At 37.6% G+C, this 14,283-nt stretch overlaps 1 protein-coding gene across 3 annotated transcripts; it reads left to right on the forward strand.

Moving 5' to 3' along the window:
• The first annotated feature begins 392 nt into the window (after window positions 1-392).
• Nup54 (nuclear pore complex protein Nup54) lies at window positions 393-4,432 on the forward strand. Of its 3 annotated transcripts, XM_067775686.1 has the most exons (8): window positions 393-468; window positions 1,559-1,716; window positions 2,345-2,434; window positions 2,488-2,760; window positions 2,830-3,199; window positions 3,284-3,845; window positions 3,919-4,038; window positions 4,103-4,432. In XM_067775686.1, exons 2-8 carry the CDS (start codon window positions 1,662-1,664, stop codon window positions 4,322-4,324), a joined length of 1,692 nt encoding a protein of 563 aa, XP_067631787.1. In that variant the 5' UTR covers window positions 393-468; window positions 1,559-1,661; the 3' UTR covers window positions 4,325-4,432. The 3 variants fall into 3 exon arrangements, with proteins under 3 accessions (XP_067631787.1, XP_067631785.1, XP_067631788.1); XM_067775684.1 differs by lacking the exon at window positions 393-468 and having other exon boundaries at window positions 502-1,716; XM_067775687.1 differs by lacking the exon at window positions 393-468 and having other exon boundaries at window positions 502-1,716; window positions 2,375-2,434.
• Window positions 4,433-14,283: the final 9,851 nt, after the last annotated feature.

The following is a 14,283-nucleotide window of genomic DNA, read 5'->3' on the forward strand; positions in this document are numbered from 1 at the left end:
GGTACGCACCGGTACCATAGCACCATTAAGGTGCTAGCCCGACCATCTCGGGAACGATTTATGTGGCCACATTAAACCTTCAGGCCATTCCCTCCCTCCCTCCCTACCCTCAAGTTCCATGAGGAGCTTGGGGTCGCCAGAGCCTCGTCTGTTAGAGAAACAGGATTCGCCGCGGATAGGTGAGGTTGACAATTGGGTTTGGAGAAGCTTTATATTGCGCTGGCAACCTGAAAGGTTGCGCTACACATCCCCTTGAATCTGGTATTTTAGTCGCCTCTTACGACAGGCATACCTACCGCGGGTATATTCTGATCCCCTAACCCGCTGGGGTGTTACAAACGGGTATTACCCTGTAGGGCATTTACTATGAATACAACCCTAACAGCTGTTTGTTTAAAGTAGATTTCTGTTTCGCAGTTGTGTGGTGAAATTGCGAAGAGCGCTAAATATTTTTTAGAAAAAGTGTGCAAAAATATGAACTCCACTTCGTTTTCTGACGTCGTCGCGTCAAGTTCGTTTTTCCCCACAACTCAACCGCGTGCTATCAAGGGGCTTTACTCACGCGGTTTGAGAATAAAATGGCGGATAGTGCGGGAGTCGAAAAGACAATATTAATTAAAAATACTTACAAATTGTGCGCTGTATTGTAAAAATATGCAAATTGTGCATATAAATAACAAATGAAATTGATAACCTGGCGTGGGCCACATAATACCAACTCGTTTTACGTAAAACTGTCGTAACGGGAAAATCATTGAAGACACTTGGCAACAAGCCACTGAAAATTAATGTTTTTACATACATACAAATGGAAATAAAATTCTCTGAAATAAACGGGACAATTTAACGGAGTAACTAAAATGTACAGTCATGTACACATAACCTGAATAAATATAAAATATAATAACGGAAAAGACGAAAATTACCAAAATTGGACAAAAACAACAATGGAATGGACTGGGGAATCTGTATATATTAAATTAAAACTTACAAAATACACAAATTAAATAAACGAAAAATAATTACCAAAATTGGACAAAAACAACAATGGAATGGACTGGTGGAATCGAGATAAAACTTACCGGATTAGACAAATTGGATTTGAATCATACAACCAAAAAGTGATATTTAAACAAAGAAAGTGGACAAAAATACCAACTCAAACTGAAAATTAACAAAAACTGAAACTATTGTGATATGAAGATTTGGAAAATATCAACAAATTAAAGACCTTTACCAAATTAAATTGGACATAAACACAAATTTTATAAATAATCAAACATACATATAACTATAATTTGAAAATAACCTGGCGTGGTGCCATGAAAAAACCAGTTAACAAAGCACATAATTAAATACAAATAGCAAGCTACTACACATGGTTCTGGCCAGTTGGTATTACCATTGTGTATTAGTGGAGCCTAAATTACTTACATACTATGGAAAGTTAATCCAGAAATTAATCATTTTATGCATTGGACAATAACCTGGAACTGGGACTTTCAAATATAAGAAGGTCCTCCTCCATGCAATCAAATCCCAAAAAAAAAAAAAAAAAAAAAATATGAACTTTTTGATAATAATTTAAATTAATTGTGAATGTTTAATACAATTTAAGTTCAGTGCTTTAAAAATTTATTCAAGAATTTGTAAAATTGAGAATGGCATTCTTTGGTGGAAACACAGGATTAGGTGCAACAAGCACGCCGGCCAAACGTGAGTATAAAAAACTTTACAAGTTATATATATATTTTTATGTACATATTCTAAAACTAACATCGAACAATTCAAATCATGGATATATAAACATTTACTATGAATTGTAAATATGCTGTAGGTTTTCATATTTAGGTCAAGGAACTTTTTGTAAATATTTGACCGGGCGGTCAGTGCGTGGTGGGATTAACTTACTCTTTGCATCTTCAATACCGTCAATTCGCACCAGCTTTATATTAAAGCTAAAATAAAATAATTTTCATTCTATTTATCGTTAAGTACAATATTACCAACTACATCTTACCCCTTTTTATAAACATTAAATCCCACATAAGCCACTGTAGCTAACAGCGCAAACAAAGCGAAACATAAAATTACACTCATTACGATTTTTTTTAAATGTTTATACTTCCGCACACAATCCGTTTCAAGTATTGATATGTAGACAAGTAAAACTATTAGAATGTTTTAGACCAAATTCGGGTATCATCTGATAAGCATAGCACATCTCACGCTGTGGCGGAAGTTTATATACAATTTCAAGTTTTTTATCGCTTCATGGTTTTTGTTGGTGCTAATTTCAAAATATGTATTATTTTGATTATTACAATTACAAAATTTCTTAAAGCTGGCGGGCTATTTTCATCATTTGGCACAGGCAATCAAACATCAGCGCCCGCAGCACCCACTTTTGGTACATCAGCATTTGGTGCAACAGGTAAAACATATAGAAACTGATAATTATTTAAACCAATTTGATTCTCCGCACAGGATTTGGTTCTACAGCACCTGCGTCTGCACCATCACTATTTGGAGGTACTACAACGGCAACAAATACAAGTGGTTTTGGAGGCTTTGGTACGGCGACAAATACAGCACCAGCGTTTGGTGGTTTCGGAACTGCTGCCACAACTAGTGCTGGCGGGTTTGGGGGCTTTGGTGCGACATCGACAACATCAACAGCGCCAGCCTTTGGAGGGTTCGGTACACAAACAAATACTTTTGGTGGCTTTGGATCCGGAGCCGGTGGTGCTTTTGGTTCAAGTATGTGAATCATGGATATAATTAAAGAAAAAATGTAAACATGATATAATTATGTTATGCTTTTTTTAGATTTTAATAAGCCTGCTCCTCCAACGGTTACTCCAGGATTTAGTGGTTTCGGCGGCGCTACAAATTTTATGTTAGGTCAACCACAACAACAAGTACCACAACTTACACCTGATGAAGCTTTTGCACAATCAATTTTCAATGTTTCTATTTATGGCGATGAGCGCGACACTCTAATTGCAAAATGGAATTACTTGCAAGCGATGTGGGGTACCGGAAAGTCGTTTTATTCGCAAAACGCAGTACCAGTACTAATCACCCCTCAAAATTATTTATGTCGCTTCAAGGCAATGGGTTATAGTCGATTGCCGGGCAAAGATAACAAAATGGGATTGGTTGCCCTGAATTTTAATAAGCCTTTGGCTGATGTGAAGTAAGTGTGTGCATCTGAGCGGACTCCGTCTGTCTACATTGGACCTAAAATTGTATTTACGAAATTATAAAAATTTATTTACAGAGCTGTGCAACAACAAATTATTAACTCGCTAAATAGTATTTTTGGCAATAAACCAAATCTTGCTATAAACATTGAATCCAGCAAGGAGCACGAAGAGAAAAAATGTCAATTTGTAATCTACGTTGAAGAGCGCTCACAAATGACGCCTAATGAAACGAAACGCATACTTGCTACAGATGTGTCAAATTATCTCAACCAGGCTAATGTTAAAGCACAACTGACAAATCTTGGTATTATCGAAGTATTGGCTTTAGTTCTGCCAGATGAGGATCAACTCAAAGAATATTTAGAAAATCCGCCAAAAGGCATTGACCCACGTATGTGGCGCCAAGCAAAATTAGATAATCCAGATACAAAGAAATTCATACCTGTGCCAATGATTGGCTTCAATGATTTGAAATGGCGTACAAAATGTCAAGAGCATGAAACGGAGACACATGCACTCTATTTAAAGAAAGTAGAAAAAGATTTAGCTGCACTGAGGCAGCGGCATGCAGCGGCGACAGCTAAAATAATGGAACATAAAAGGAAATTGGCAGAATTGAGTCACAACATTTTGAAAGTAATAAGCTTTCATAAAATCCATATATTTTGGATTTTTCAGTCACTAATATATTTATTTGTCTATTCAATAGATAATAGTAAAGCAAGAATGTACCCGTAAAGTTGGCTTGGCATTGACACCCGAAGAGGAAGCGCTACGTACAAAGCTTGAAAATATGCAGGCATTAGTTTCAGCTCCAACACAATTTAAGGTTACTTGCTGTTGATTATTTTTTGCGCCTTTGCTAATTTATAATTTTAAATGTCATATTGTAGGGTCGTCTTAGCGAATTGTTATCACAGATGCGCATGCAACGTAATCAATATGCATTCAATGGTGGTAGCGAATATGCCATAGATAAAGATAGTGAAGAAGAAATGAAGTCATTTTTGGCTATGCAACAAAAAGCAATGGAAGTACTAACAGATACTGTGACGAAGGATTTAAAAGCACTGCAAATTATAATTGAAGGCATGCCGGATTTGGTAAGGGTCTAGTAACGACGCAGATAATGGCGAAAGAAGACAATTGTTAAAATTTTTGTATTTGAGAAAAGTAAAAAAAAAAAAAATAAATAAAAACTTGAAAAACTAAATCCATTAAAATGTTTTAATCAATTTTAGTTTGCTTAGCATTTATATTGCACAGTAATTTTCATACTCGCGTTAAAATAGTTTGTATAAAGTGTTAAGAAAATCGTTCTTTAGTATGCAAGTTCCATTAAAATGATACTTGATTTTGAATAAAATTTAAAATTTTGAAGTGTTCTAACTATTGTTGTTCCAATACGAGTAACTACGAGTACATATACGAGGACTTTGCTGAAGTACCCGAAAAAATGCCCTTTTAAACTGGGTTGTACAAAACCCGTCATCGGCACACAAAAACCTAATCTAAAACTCACAAACTCATAAGTATTTAAACGTGTTGAACATTTTTAATTAAGGACCATTTACTCATATGCACTTTTTAATTTAGCTGGGTAGGAAATTGAAGTAAGAACTGCGTTTTAATGCAGGACTGAGAAACTTTTTGGTACCTAAACTATTTTGAAAGCTATGTATTGTAAAGTATTTGGAGGAAGTTGTTTTTGCACATAACTTTTGCAAAGACTTTACTTTTATAATATGTATATAAAGAATTAATTTTTATAAGCTTTGTTAAACTTCTTAATGACAATGGTACAAGCTGCTATCGAATACTTTCGCTCGATACTTTTTTGGTATCGACTACTTTCCCCGATTCCTTTAAATGACTACAAGTGCAGAGTACTAGGCCCTTCATCAACCAATCTACCCCAGCGATCAATAACTTAAGCAAAAAAGGAGATATATTCACCGAATTAGGTAGCCGAGGTTTTCTGAACTCACAAAATATTGGTATAGAAAATAGGCTAACTCAGATTACAACCAAGGAACGTTTTTTCGATATCAAAAAGCACAATATCAGTGTTGGCACTAAGAATCCGTATATGTACCAGGAAAGCCAGTATACCAGTAAAGCCTTATACTATTGCGGCAAATATTAGCATCACTATGCACAATGTTAGTAAATAATCACAACAACAAAAGCAATAAAGCAAGCCGTTCTATGTATGTGTGTAAATGATGATTGAACACACATCAATCATCATTTACACACATACATCGAAGGCGGCGAAGAATATCTCACATACACATATGTAGTCATCAGCTAAGAGCAGAAGTGTATACACATACACACGCATATGGCTAGTAAAAAAGCATAAACTACAAATATACATGTATATAGCTGGTCACCAAGCATGGGATACAACTGTTTTCGAGCACATTTTCGCGAAATGACTAGACCTTGGGAGAAATGGGTGAACGAGAAAACCGAGAGTATACAAGTAGCGCAAGCTGAGGAATCAGAATCTGTTTGATGTAAGCACGCTATTAGTTGTGAAGTGAAATAAAATTATGAAGTACTCCCAAAGTAATCTAAATAAAGACCAGTTTGCAATACTGAATATTGTAGTTATTTATTCAACAGTTCAGGGATTCGAACGTTAGCAGAAGGTGTATAATAACCAGGAATCCCCAAAATTCGTTACAATATCTTTAGTACGCTCAAAACTAGAATATGCTTCCAATATTTGGAACCCCATCTACAGAAGTCACTCGGCCTGAATAGAAAGACTTCAAAGAAAGTTTGTCCAATTTGTTTTATGCTCCATACATTTTGATAACCCGTTGCCATCTTATTACTCTCGTTGTAAATTGATCTGCCATCACTGGAAACGAGGAGAACGGTGCTGCAAAGAAATCTGCGCACTTTCCTACCTTTTATTTTGCAGTCAGTCGCCGACATAGTGTACAAGTACAAGTGTGTTGACTTATCTGTCAAGCATTCTGACAGGCACTCGCTGGATTCGGAATGACAGCGAATTCAAAATGGATACCATTACCGAATGCTCCGAATGATTGAAAAATTGAAAAAGTCCATACGATTGGTAGTCAAAAATGTTGTCGTTGAGACCAAAAATGCGACTCTAGACCTGAGATTTCCATCAGGTGAGCGAGGCTGTTTGTAGTTTTGACGTTTATCGCTTAGTGAACACACTTGGTACAGGTACACTATGGTCGCCGACTATCATTCAAAGCGATCAGACGTGTATTAGTGTTCACTACTGTGCTAAGTACCGCTATTCTATTTACTTTTCAATTCTTTTGTTGTGTCATTCGTACACGATTAGCACGTGTATAATTTCGAGTAACCAAATTTAACAAAATTAAAATTATATAGCTATTTTGCCAACATGCTGTGGCCTACGGATAGGCCACCAAATCGATTTTCCGCTTTGGCGGATCTCGATGATAATCCGGTAAAAAAGAAAAAAACAAACAGTAAACAATTTGATTTTCCACTACTCCCCCACAAAGCTATCCCAACCAATAACCCCAAGTTTATCCTAACATCATCTGCTGATAATAATACCAGTCTTTCACAATTAAGCCCATTCGCGATCCAAAAGTGGGTTGAATCTATTTCCACGGAAGTAGAATCGATCTCGCAGATTAGGGACGGCAACCTCCTAATCCTAGCACGCAATGCTAAAGTCGCCGAAAAGTTCTTAAAAGCTAAAACCCTCCTAAATATATGTCCAATCAACGCAAAACTTCACGACAGTTTAAACTCTGTCAAGGGTGTAATATACGCTCCATGCTTGAAACACGTGCCAGAAGATGAAATCGTAAACGAGATGAAAAGCCAAAATGTCACCGGTGTATATAAATTTTCGCGCCTAATTGAAGGCAAACCCACCATCACCGGACTAATGGTCCTCACATTTGATCTTTTCCGTCTACCAGAATCCGTTGATATCGCCTGGTATAAAATAAAAGTACAACCTTATATACCTAATCCCATGCGTTGCAAAAAATGCCAACTACTTGGACATACCCAAAAACGGTGTATAAGGGACCCAATGTGCAATGGGTGCAACCTCCCACCCCATTCGCCGGAAAAATGTACAAGAACCCTTTGCGCCAATTGCTCTAGTGACCACCAATCATCAGATATGAAGTGTCCCGAATATATCAAAGCCAAAGAGATTCTCAAAATAATAACGCTAGAGAAGTGCAGCATCGGAGAAGCACGCCGAATGTACAAGGAAAGATTCCCTTTCCAACAACAAGCAGCCTCATACGCTAACATGACCAAAACAAATCCTCCAAAAAAATCCAACACAACAATCCATCCTCCTCAAAAAACCAACACAACCAATCCTATCCAAAAAACCAACTCCTCATCCATTTCATAAACAAATACTAACCCACCACCTTCACAAAATATATACACTACTAAACCAATATCAACCCAAGTAGAAAAACCTCCATCCAACACAACAAAAACAACCGAAAACAACAACATAACCACCACAGAATCAAATAAATCTACCTCATTCCCCACCCCAATTTCCACCACCCCAGAGCCTCACAGCTCGGTCAATTTAACAACTCCAGTTTTCTTATCCCAACAATCTCCAAATATATCCCCATTTTCCCAATTTACCCAAAAATTACTAAAAACCAATGACTATTTTGTCAATATTTCTAAAGACATAGATGGCTCTATGGACTCTACCTAAGAAGATTCATAGAAAAAGCTTTATTCTAAACAGCAAACACACCCCCTACATCTCTATATATCCTATGGTTTTTGTAAACCCTTGTTTACAAAAATCGTATAGTTAAATTTTTTTTTCTGCACTTATGGACTTCAATATTCTTCAATGGAATATGAAAGGTTTCATAAATAACTACTCAGAACTTCAAATACTTCTCAAACACTACAACCCCTACATCATAGCAATCCAAGAAACCCACTGTAGCAATAATTTCACTCCAATACTCCCTAAAGGATACAAAGGCTACTTTACTAACGCCGTCTCAAACACCCAGTCAAAACAAGGTAGTAGCATTCTAATCAAAGACTTTATACCTCACAAACGAATAAATATTAACACCCAACTTCAGGTGGTTGCCGTTGAGGTTGAAATGAATATTAAGTTCACTATTTTGTCCGTCTACATGCCACCAAATGAAACCTTTAATAGCAGAGACCTAACAAACATTTTTTCGGCTATTAATACTCCTATCATTGTTCTAGGAGACTTCAACAGTTGGAGTAACTTATGGGGATCTAGTGTGATCAATCACCGAGGAAGACTTGTTGAAAATTCAATTACACAATGCAACCTATGCGTTTTGAATGATGGTAGCGCAACTCACTTTTCCACCCACGCCACTTTTACACATATAGACATTTCACTCTGTTCACCCTCCCTTCTTCCAATAATCGCCTGGCAAACGATCGACGATCTGTACAATAGCGACCACTTCCTAATCATCTTGAAAATTTACTTTAACCCAAATAGACCAAGCAGAACTAAATATCCTCCTCTTACTAAATCTCGCCGACTGGGACACCTTTGCAAGATTGGTAGACCTAGAGCTAGAAATTAGAACTCCTACAGCCGCGACTAATCACGATGCAGCAAACTTCGCTAAAGCCATGCGAGTAGCCGCAAACCAATCTATCCCACAAGCTCGAAATACCAAAAGACATAATGTGGCCTGGTGGAGCAGGGACCTAGCAGAACTAAGATCAAAAAAAATTAAAGCTTGGTACGATCTCAAAAATAATCCCACTACTCAAAATCTAGTTCTTTTCAAAAAAAGCAATGCAAAATTCCGTAAAGAAATGAAAATTCAAAAGAAAAATAGCTTTAGGCAGTTCACCGAATCTATTAACCCTAACTCTTCCATCACGTCAATATGGAGCAAAATTAATATGCTCGACAACAAAAAAACAGCGAAACCCCCAATAGCGTTGAAAACCAACAATATAACCACAACTGATCCAAATACCATTGCAAATATATTTGCCTCCGAATGGTCCGACTACTCCTCTGACTCCAACTTCCCAAACGAATTTCAATTAGCTAAAAGCCAAGTAATCGATCGTTCCTCAATAACCAACGTTCACACAAAAGCTAGGGCCATCGAAACCCAAATAACAACCACAGAGTTAACAATGTGTCTCGGAAAAGCTAATGGGAAAACGCCAGGTTTCGACCGTGTCTCGTATGCCATGATGAAGTCGGCATCTCCTTTTGCCAAGTCCCGTCTATTATTACTTTACAATCAAATTTTTGACTGCGGTGTAATTCCACAAAGCTGGAAAACAGCCACAATAATTCCCATCCCTAAACCTAATAAAAACCAACTCTCAACTAGCGGATATCGACCGATCTCACTATTGTCCTGCCTTTCAAAGACTCTGGAAGGAATAGTAGCTAATCGTATATCATGGTTTACGGAAACCCTACATCTCGTTGATTCTTCCCAAGTAGCATTCAAGCCAAATAGATGATGTACAGACGCTCTACTTCATATAGACCACTACGTGTGCAAAGCACTATCTGCCCGTCATCACGCAACTATTCTTTCGGTTGACTTCGAAAAAGCGTTTGATCGAATTGGTTCACATGTTATTCTCAATTGTCTGCATAACTGGGGCATTGGCCCAAAAATATTTCAGTTTGTCAAATCCTTTTTATCAAATAGACAATTCAGGGTAAGAATTGGTGATACTTTCTCCAACGTCTACCCACTTAATAACGGAATTCCTCAAGGATCTCCCCTATCTGTTGTCCTTTTTTCTATCGCATTTAACGAAATTAGTAAAATTATCAAAACAAACAATTCCATAGAGCACTGTCTCTATGCAGATGACTTGTACATCCTCTGCAAGAGAGATGCTACAGAAACAAAAAACATACTTGAAAATATATCGAACGACATTGTGAATTGGTCTAAATATTCCAGAGCCAAAATATCATTGAGCAAAACAAAAAACTTTCACGTATGTAGAAAACGCAAATGCGATTTTAACAATCTAAAAATATCAATTGACAATGTCGAACTAGAGAATGTGAAGCATCTCAAAATATTAGGTATTGTATTCTCCAACCATTACAGATGGAATAACCATTGTCTAGAATTAAAGAAGTCATTAGCTGCCAGAGTAAATTTTATATCATATCTTTCAAGCAAAAAATGTCACATTCACATAAATACATTAATTTATCTCAGTAAGGCACTAGTTTTAAGTAAGATCGACTATGGGCTATACCTTTACGGAAACTCTCCGAAATCCACACTTAAAATATTAAGTCCGAGTTACCATCAAACAGCAAGATTGTGCACCTATGCTTTCCGAACAACACCAGTAAGAAACATCTTGGCAGAGACGAATCTACCCACACTGGAAGAAAGAATCCACCATATAGAGACACGATTAACTCCGAAAATAATGATTGAATGCGATTCCATTATATATAAAGACGTAAAAATGATAATGCAAAGTTCGCCTGGCAGCAGTCCAAGACTGCGATCTGCTCTGCATAGAATATTCGATACCGCAACAAATTTGGGACTACTATACGTTGAAGAAGAGGCTCAAACTAATAACCCCCCGTGGGCGATCCGAAAAACATCATGCGACCTCAGCCTGTCCAGATACAAAAAACATAACACACCACCTAGCATATATTTACAACTCTTCCAAGAACGGAAAGCTTACTACGAAGAAAATGAATGGAAATTCTTATACACAGATGGGTCAAAAACCGTAGACAAACCCGCCAGCTACTCTGTCGTAAACACTAACGGTTACGTACTGAGGGTACAAAACCTAACAGATATTGCTTCAACTTTCACCGCTGAAGCCGTAGCCATACAGCATGCTATACTTATAGCAATAGAAGAAAACACCAAAACTATCATATGCACCGATAGCCTGTCGGTTTTGAAATCAGTCCTTAACCCAACAATCTCGTCAAAAACAATTCAGATGATCAGAGATAACCTTATTGATCACAACGAAACACTTAGACTTCTCTGGATACCAGGACATGTAAATATTTCAGGCAATGAAGCAGCAGACACCGCGGCTAAATCAGCTAGCAACTTGCCTGTAACGGCAGATAGCACCATTGAAAAAAATGATATGCGACGGTTCATTCTACACCGTCTACGACAAGAAGATAAAGAAAAATGGAATAGCTACAACCACTAACACTATAAATCAATTAACCAAGAACTGGTATCTCCAACCTATCCACCAAACATGTGGAAAAAACAAATTGAAATCTATTCTCGCATTCGCCTTGGGCATACAAGATGTACGCATGAGTATCTGCTCTCAGGAGAGCCTGCACCAACATGCGCACTCTGCCAAAATATATTAACCTTGAAACATATTTTCTCCGACTGTACCATACTACAAGCAACAAGAAACATCTATCTAAAGAAAAATTGGATAACCATTCTAAAAAATCCCACAAACGACAACCTAAACGCAATATACAATTTCATCAAAGCTATTAAAGGAACAATCTAGCAAACCAACTCAAAAAACTCCTGTTAATTACATATATTTAAGTTATAATATAGAGCCGATAGCCCTGGCAGCTAGTGCTCACTAGTCTATTTAACTAGTTAATTTATTTAATTATGTTAATAAATCATAATAATAATAATAATATTTTGCAGTAGTTACATATTTCAAAATGCTTGTTTAACTGGCTGCACATATTTTCTCTATTAAATAGACTTTATAAATGAATATTATTATATAGGCTGATTTTCTATAGTAACATCTAAAAGGAAGGTTGGTTTGGAACGCAAATGGACAATTCAAGGCAATTCAATTTATTCACGTTGAGCAAACGAACAAACTTTTCTGCCATTATCTGGCCATTTGTGACAGCCATTCTCCTTGTCAGCCTTATTGACAGATAGGTATGGTATGGAGGAATGGAAGGATTTTTCACTTGTAGGAATTCACAATGTTCATGACGTATGCATTTCAAGAACGGGCGCCGCATCGCCCACATTAACTAGTAGAAATTAAAAAAGTATTTCAAGCCTTTAATCGAAAGCCGTTTATTACCTTTTGCAATTTGGCAGAAGTATGGGTCTTGGCTTTTTACATATATAGACCTGAGCGAAAACGATTGACAACCATCATCATTATTAATTGGCGCTTAACCGCCTCAGCATTTTGGGCGTTTCGTAACAAGTCGAGCCAGCTATCCCTGTTTCGCGATAACAGACGCCAATTGAGAGCAATAAGAGAGGGCGAGTCTTCGTCCACCTGTCTCTCACAACTCAGTGGGGTCCCTCCCTTCCGCGACTTCCAAATTGCGGTGTCCACTGAAATATTCAGAGAAGCTTTTATTCACTGCAATTTCCTTATATCGGCGACCGCCGTGGTGTGGTGGTAGCGTGCTCCGCCTAACACACCAAAGATCGTAGGTTCCCGCCCCGGCAGTGATTTGGCAAGCACTCCGAGTGTATTTCTGCCATGAAAAGCTTCTCAGTGAAAACTTATCTGCCTTGCAGATGCCGTTCGGAGTCTGCATAAAACATGTAGGTCTCGTCCCGCCAATTTGTAGAAAAAATTAAAAGGAGCACGACTCAAGGAAGAGAAGCTCGGCTTGACTTGACAGGCCGGCCGGCCGTTGTGATCAAATTTTGTAATTAAAATTTAAGTAACTTCCCGATAAGCTTTTAGCTTTAAACTTGGAATATAGTTCACAACCTGATGACACTGCAATAATAAGAAAAAAACTCCGATGGCTGGCGCATGGATCGATATTCAAAAAATCGTATTTGTGGTCCGATTTGGCTCATATTTGGAAAAGATATATGACATAAAGAAATAGAAACAGCTTTAGTAAAAAAAAATTCGCGCTAGCTGCCGCAAGAATTGAGATATTTAATAAAATAATTAAAAAATAAACATTTTTAAGTAAAACGGTTTTATTGAAAGCAATACCTACATTAAGTAATAGTAATACTGTGACGAATATTAGCAACACTAAGGGATGCTATCATCTCTAAGCCGATACTAAGCAGTCACTTGTATGTACATAGACAAATTAATCATTATGTCTACACATATGTACATACAAGCAGCGGAGATATACTCACAAAAGTATGCAATCATCGGTGGAAGTATTACTCACGCGCATATGGCTATGCGAGAGGCTATAAACGTGCATCTGTAGTTTATAGCTGGTAAGCTTATAGCTGGTAACCAAGTAGAAAATTCTAGCAGAAGAAACGTCTAGACAATTGGGCACAGGGTATAAAAGCAGCGAAAGCTGAGTAAGCAGCAGTTTGATTTAAGCACGCTATTGGTTGCGAAGTATAAGTGTTATTGTGAAGTATTTTCAAAGTAGTCTAAAAAAGACCATTTTGCATTATTGAATATTGGAGTTATTTATTCAACAGTTTAGCGATACGAACGTTAGTAGAAGCTTGCAAATAAGCGGAATTTCCCTAAATTCGTTATAATACTGTGGTGAATATTAGTGACACCAAGTGATGGCAGCACCGTGTTGTGATGGTAGCGTGCTCCGCCTATCACACCGTATGCCCTGGGTTCGCACCCCGGGCAAAGCAACATCAAAATTTTAGAAATATTAGAAATAAGGTTTTTCAATTAGAAGAAAATTTTTCTAAGCGGGGTCGCCCCTCGGCAGTGTTTGGCAAGCGCTCCGGGTGTATTTCTGTCATGAAAAGCTCTCAGTGAAAACTCATCTGCCTTGCAGATGCCCGTCCGGCCAATTTGTAGGGAAAATCAAGAGGAGCACGACGCAAATTGGAAGAGAAGCTCGGCCTTAGATCTCTTCGGAGGTTATCGCGCCTTACATTTATTTTTTTAAGTGATACTCACATCACTAATCTGATACTAAGTAAATAAAGCCACAACAACAATAAAGCAAGCAGTCACTTGTATCTACATAAACGAATGAATCATTATGTCTACACATATGTACGTACACGCAGCGGAGAAACGCACAAACACTTGCATATACCTTATCTGAGATACTCCCAAAAGTAGGCAATCATCGGTGGCG

This window comes from Eurosta solidaginis, chromosome 3 (assembly GCF_040869045.1).
Source record: "Eurosta solidaginis isolate ZX-2024a chromosome 3, ASM4086904v1, whole genome shotgun sequence".
Taxonomy (NCBI): Eukaryota; Metazoa; Arthropoda; class Insecta; order Diptera; family Tephritidae; genus Eurosta; species Eurosta solidaginis.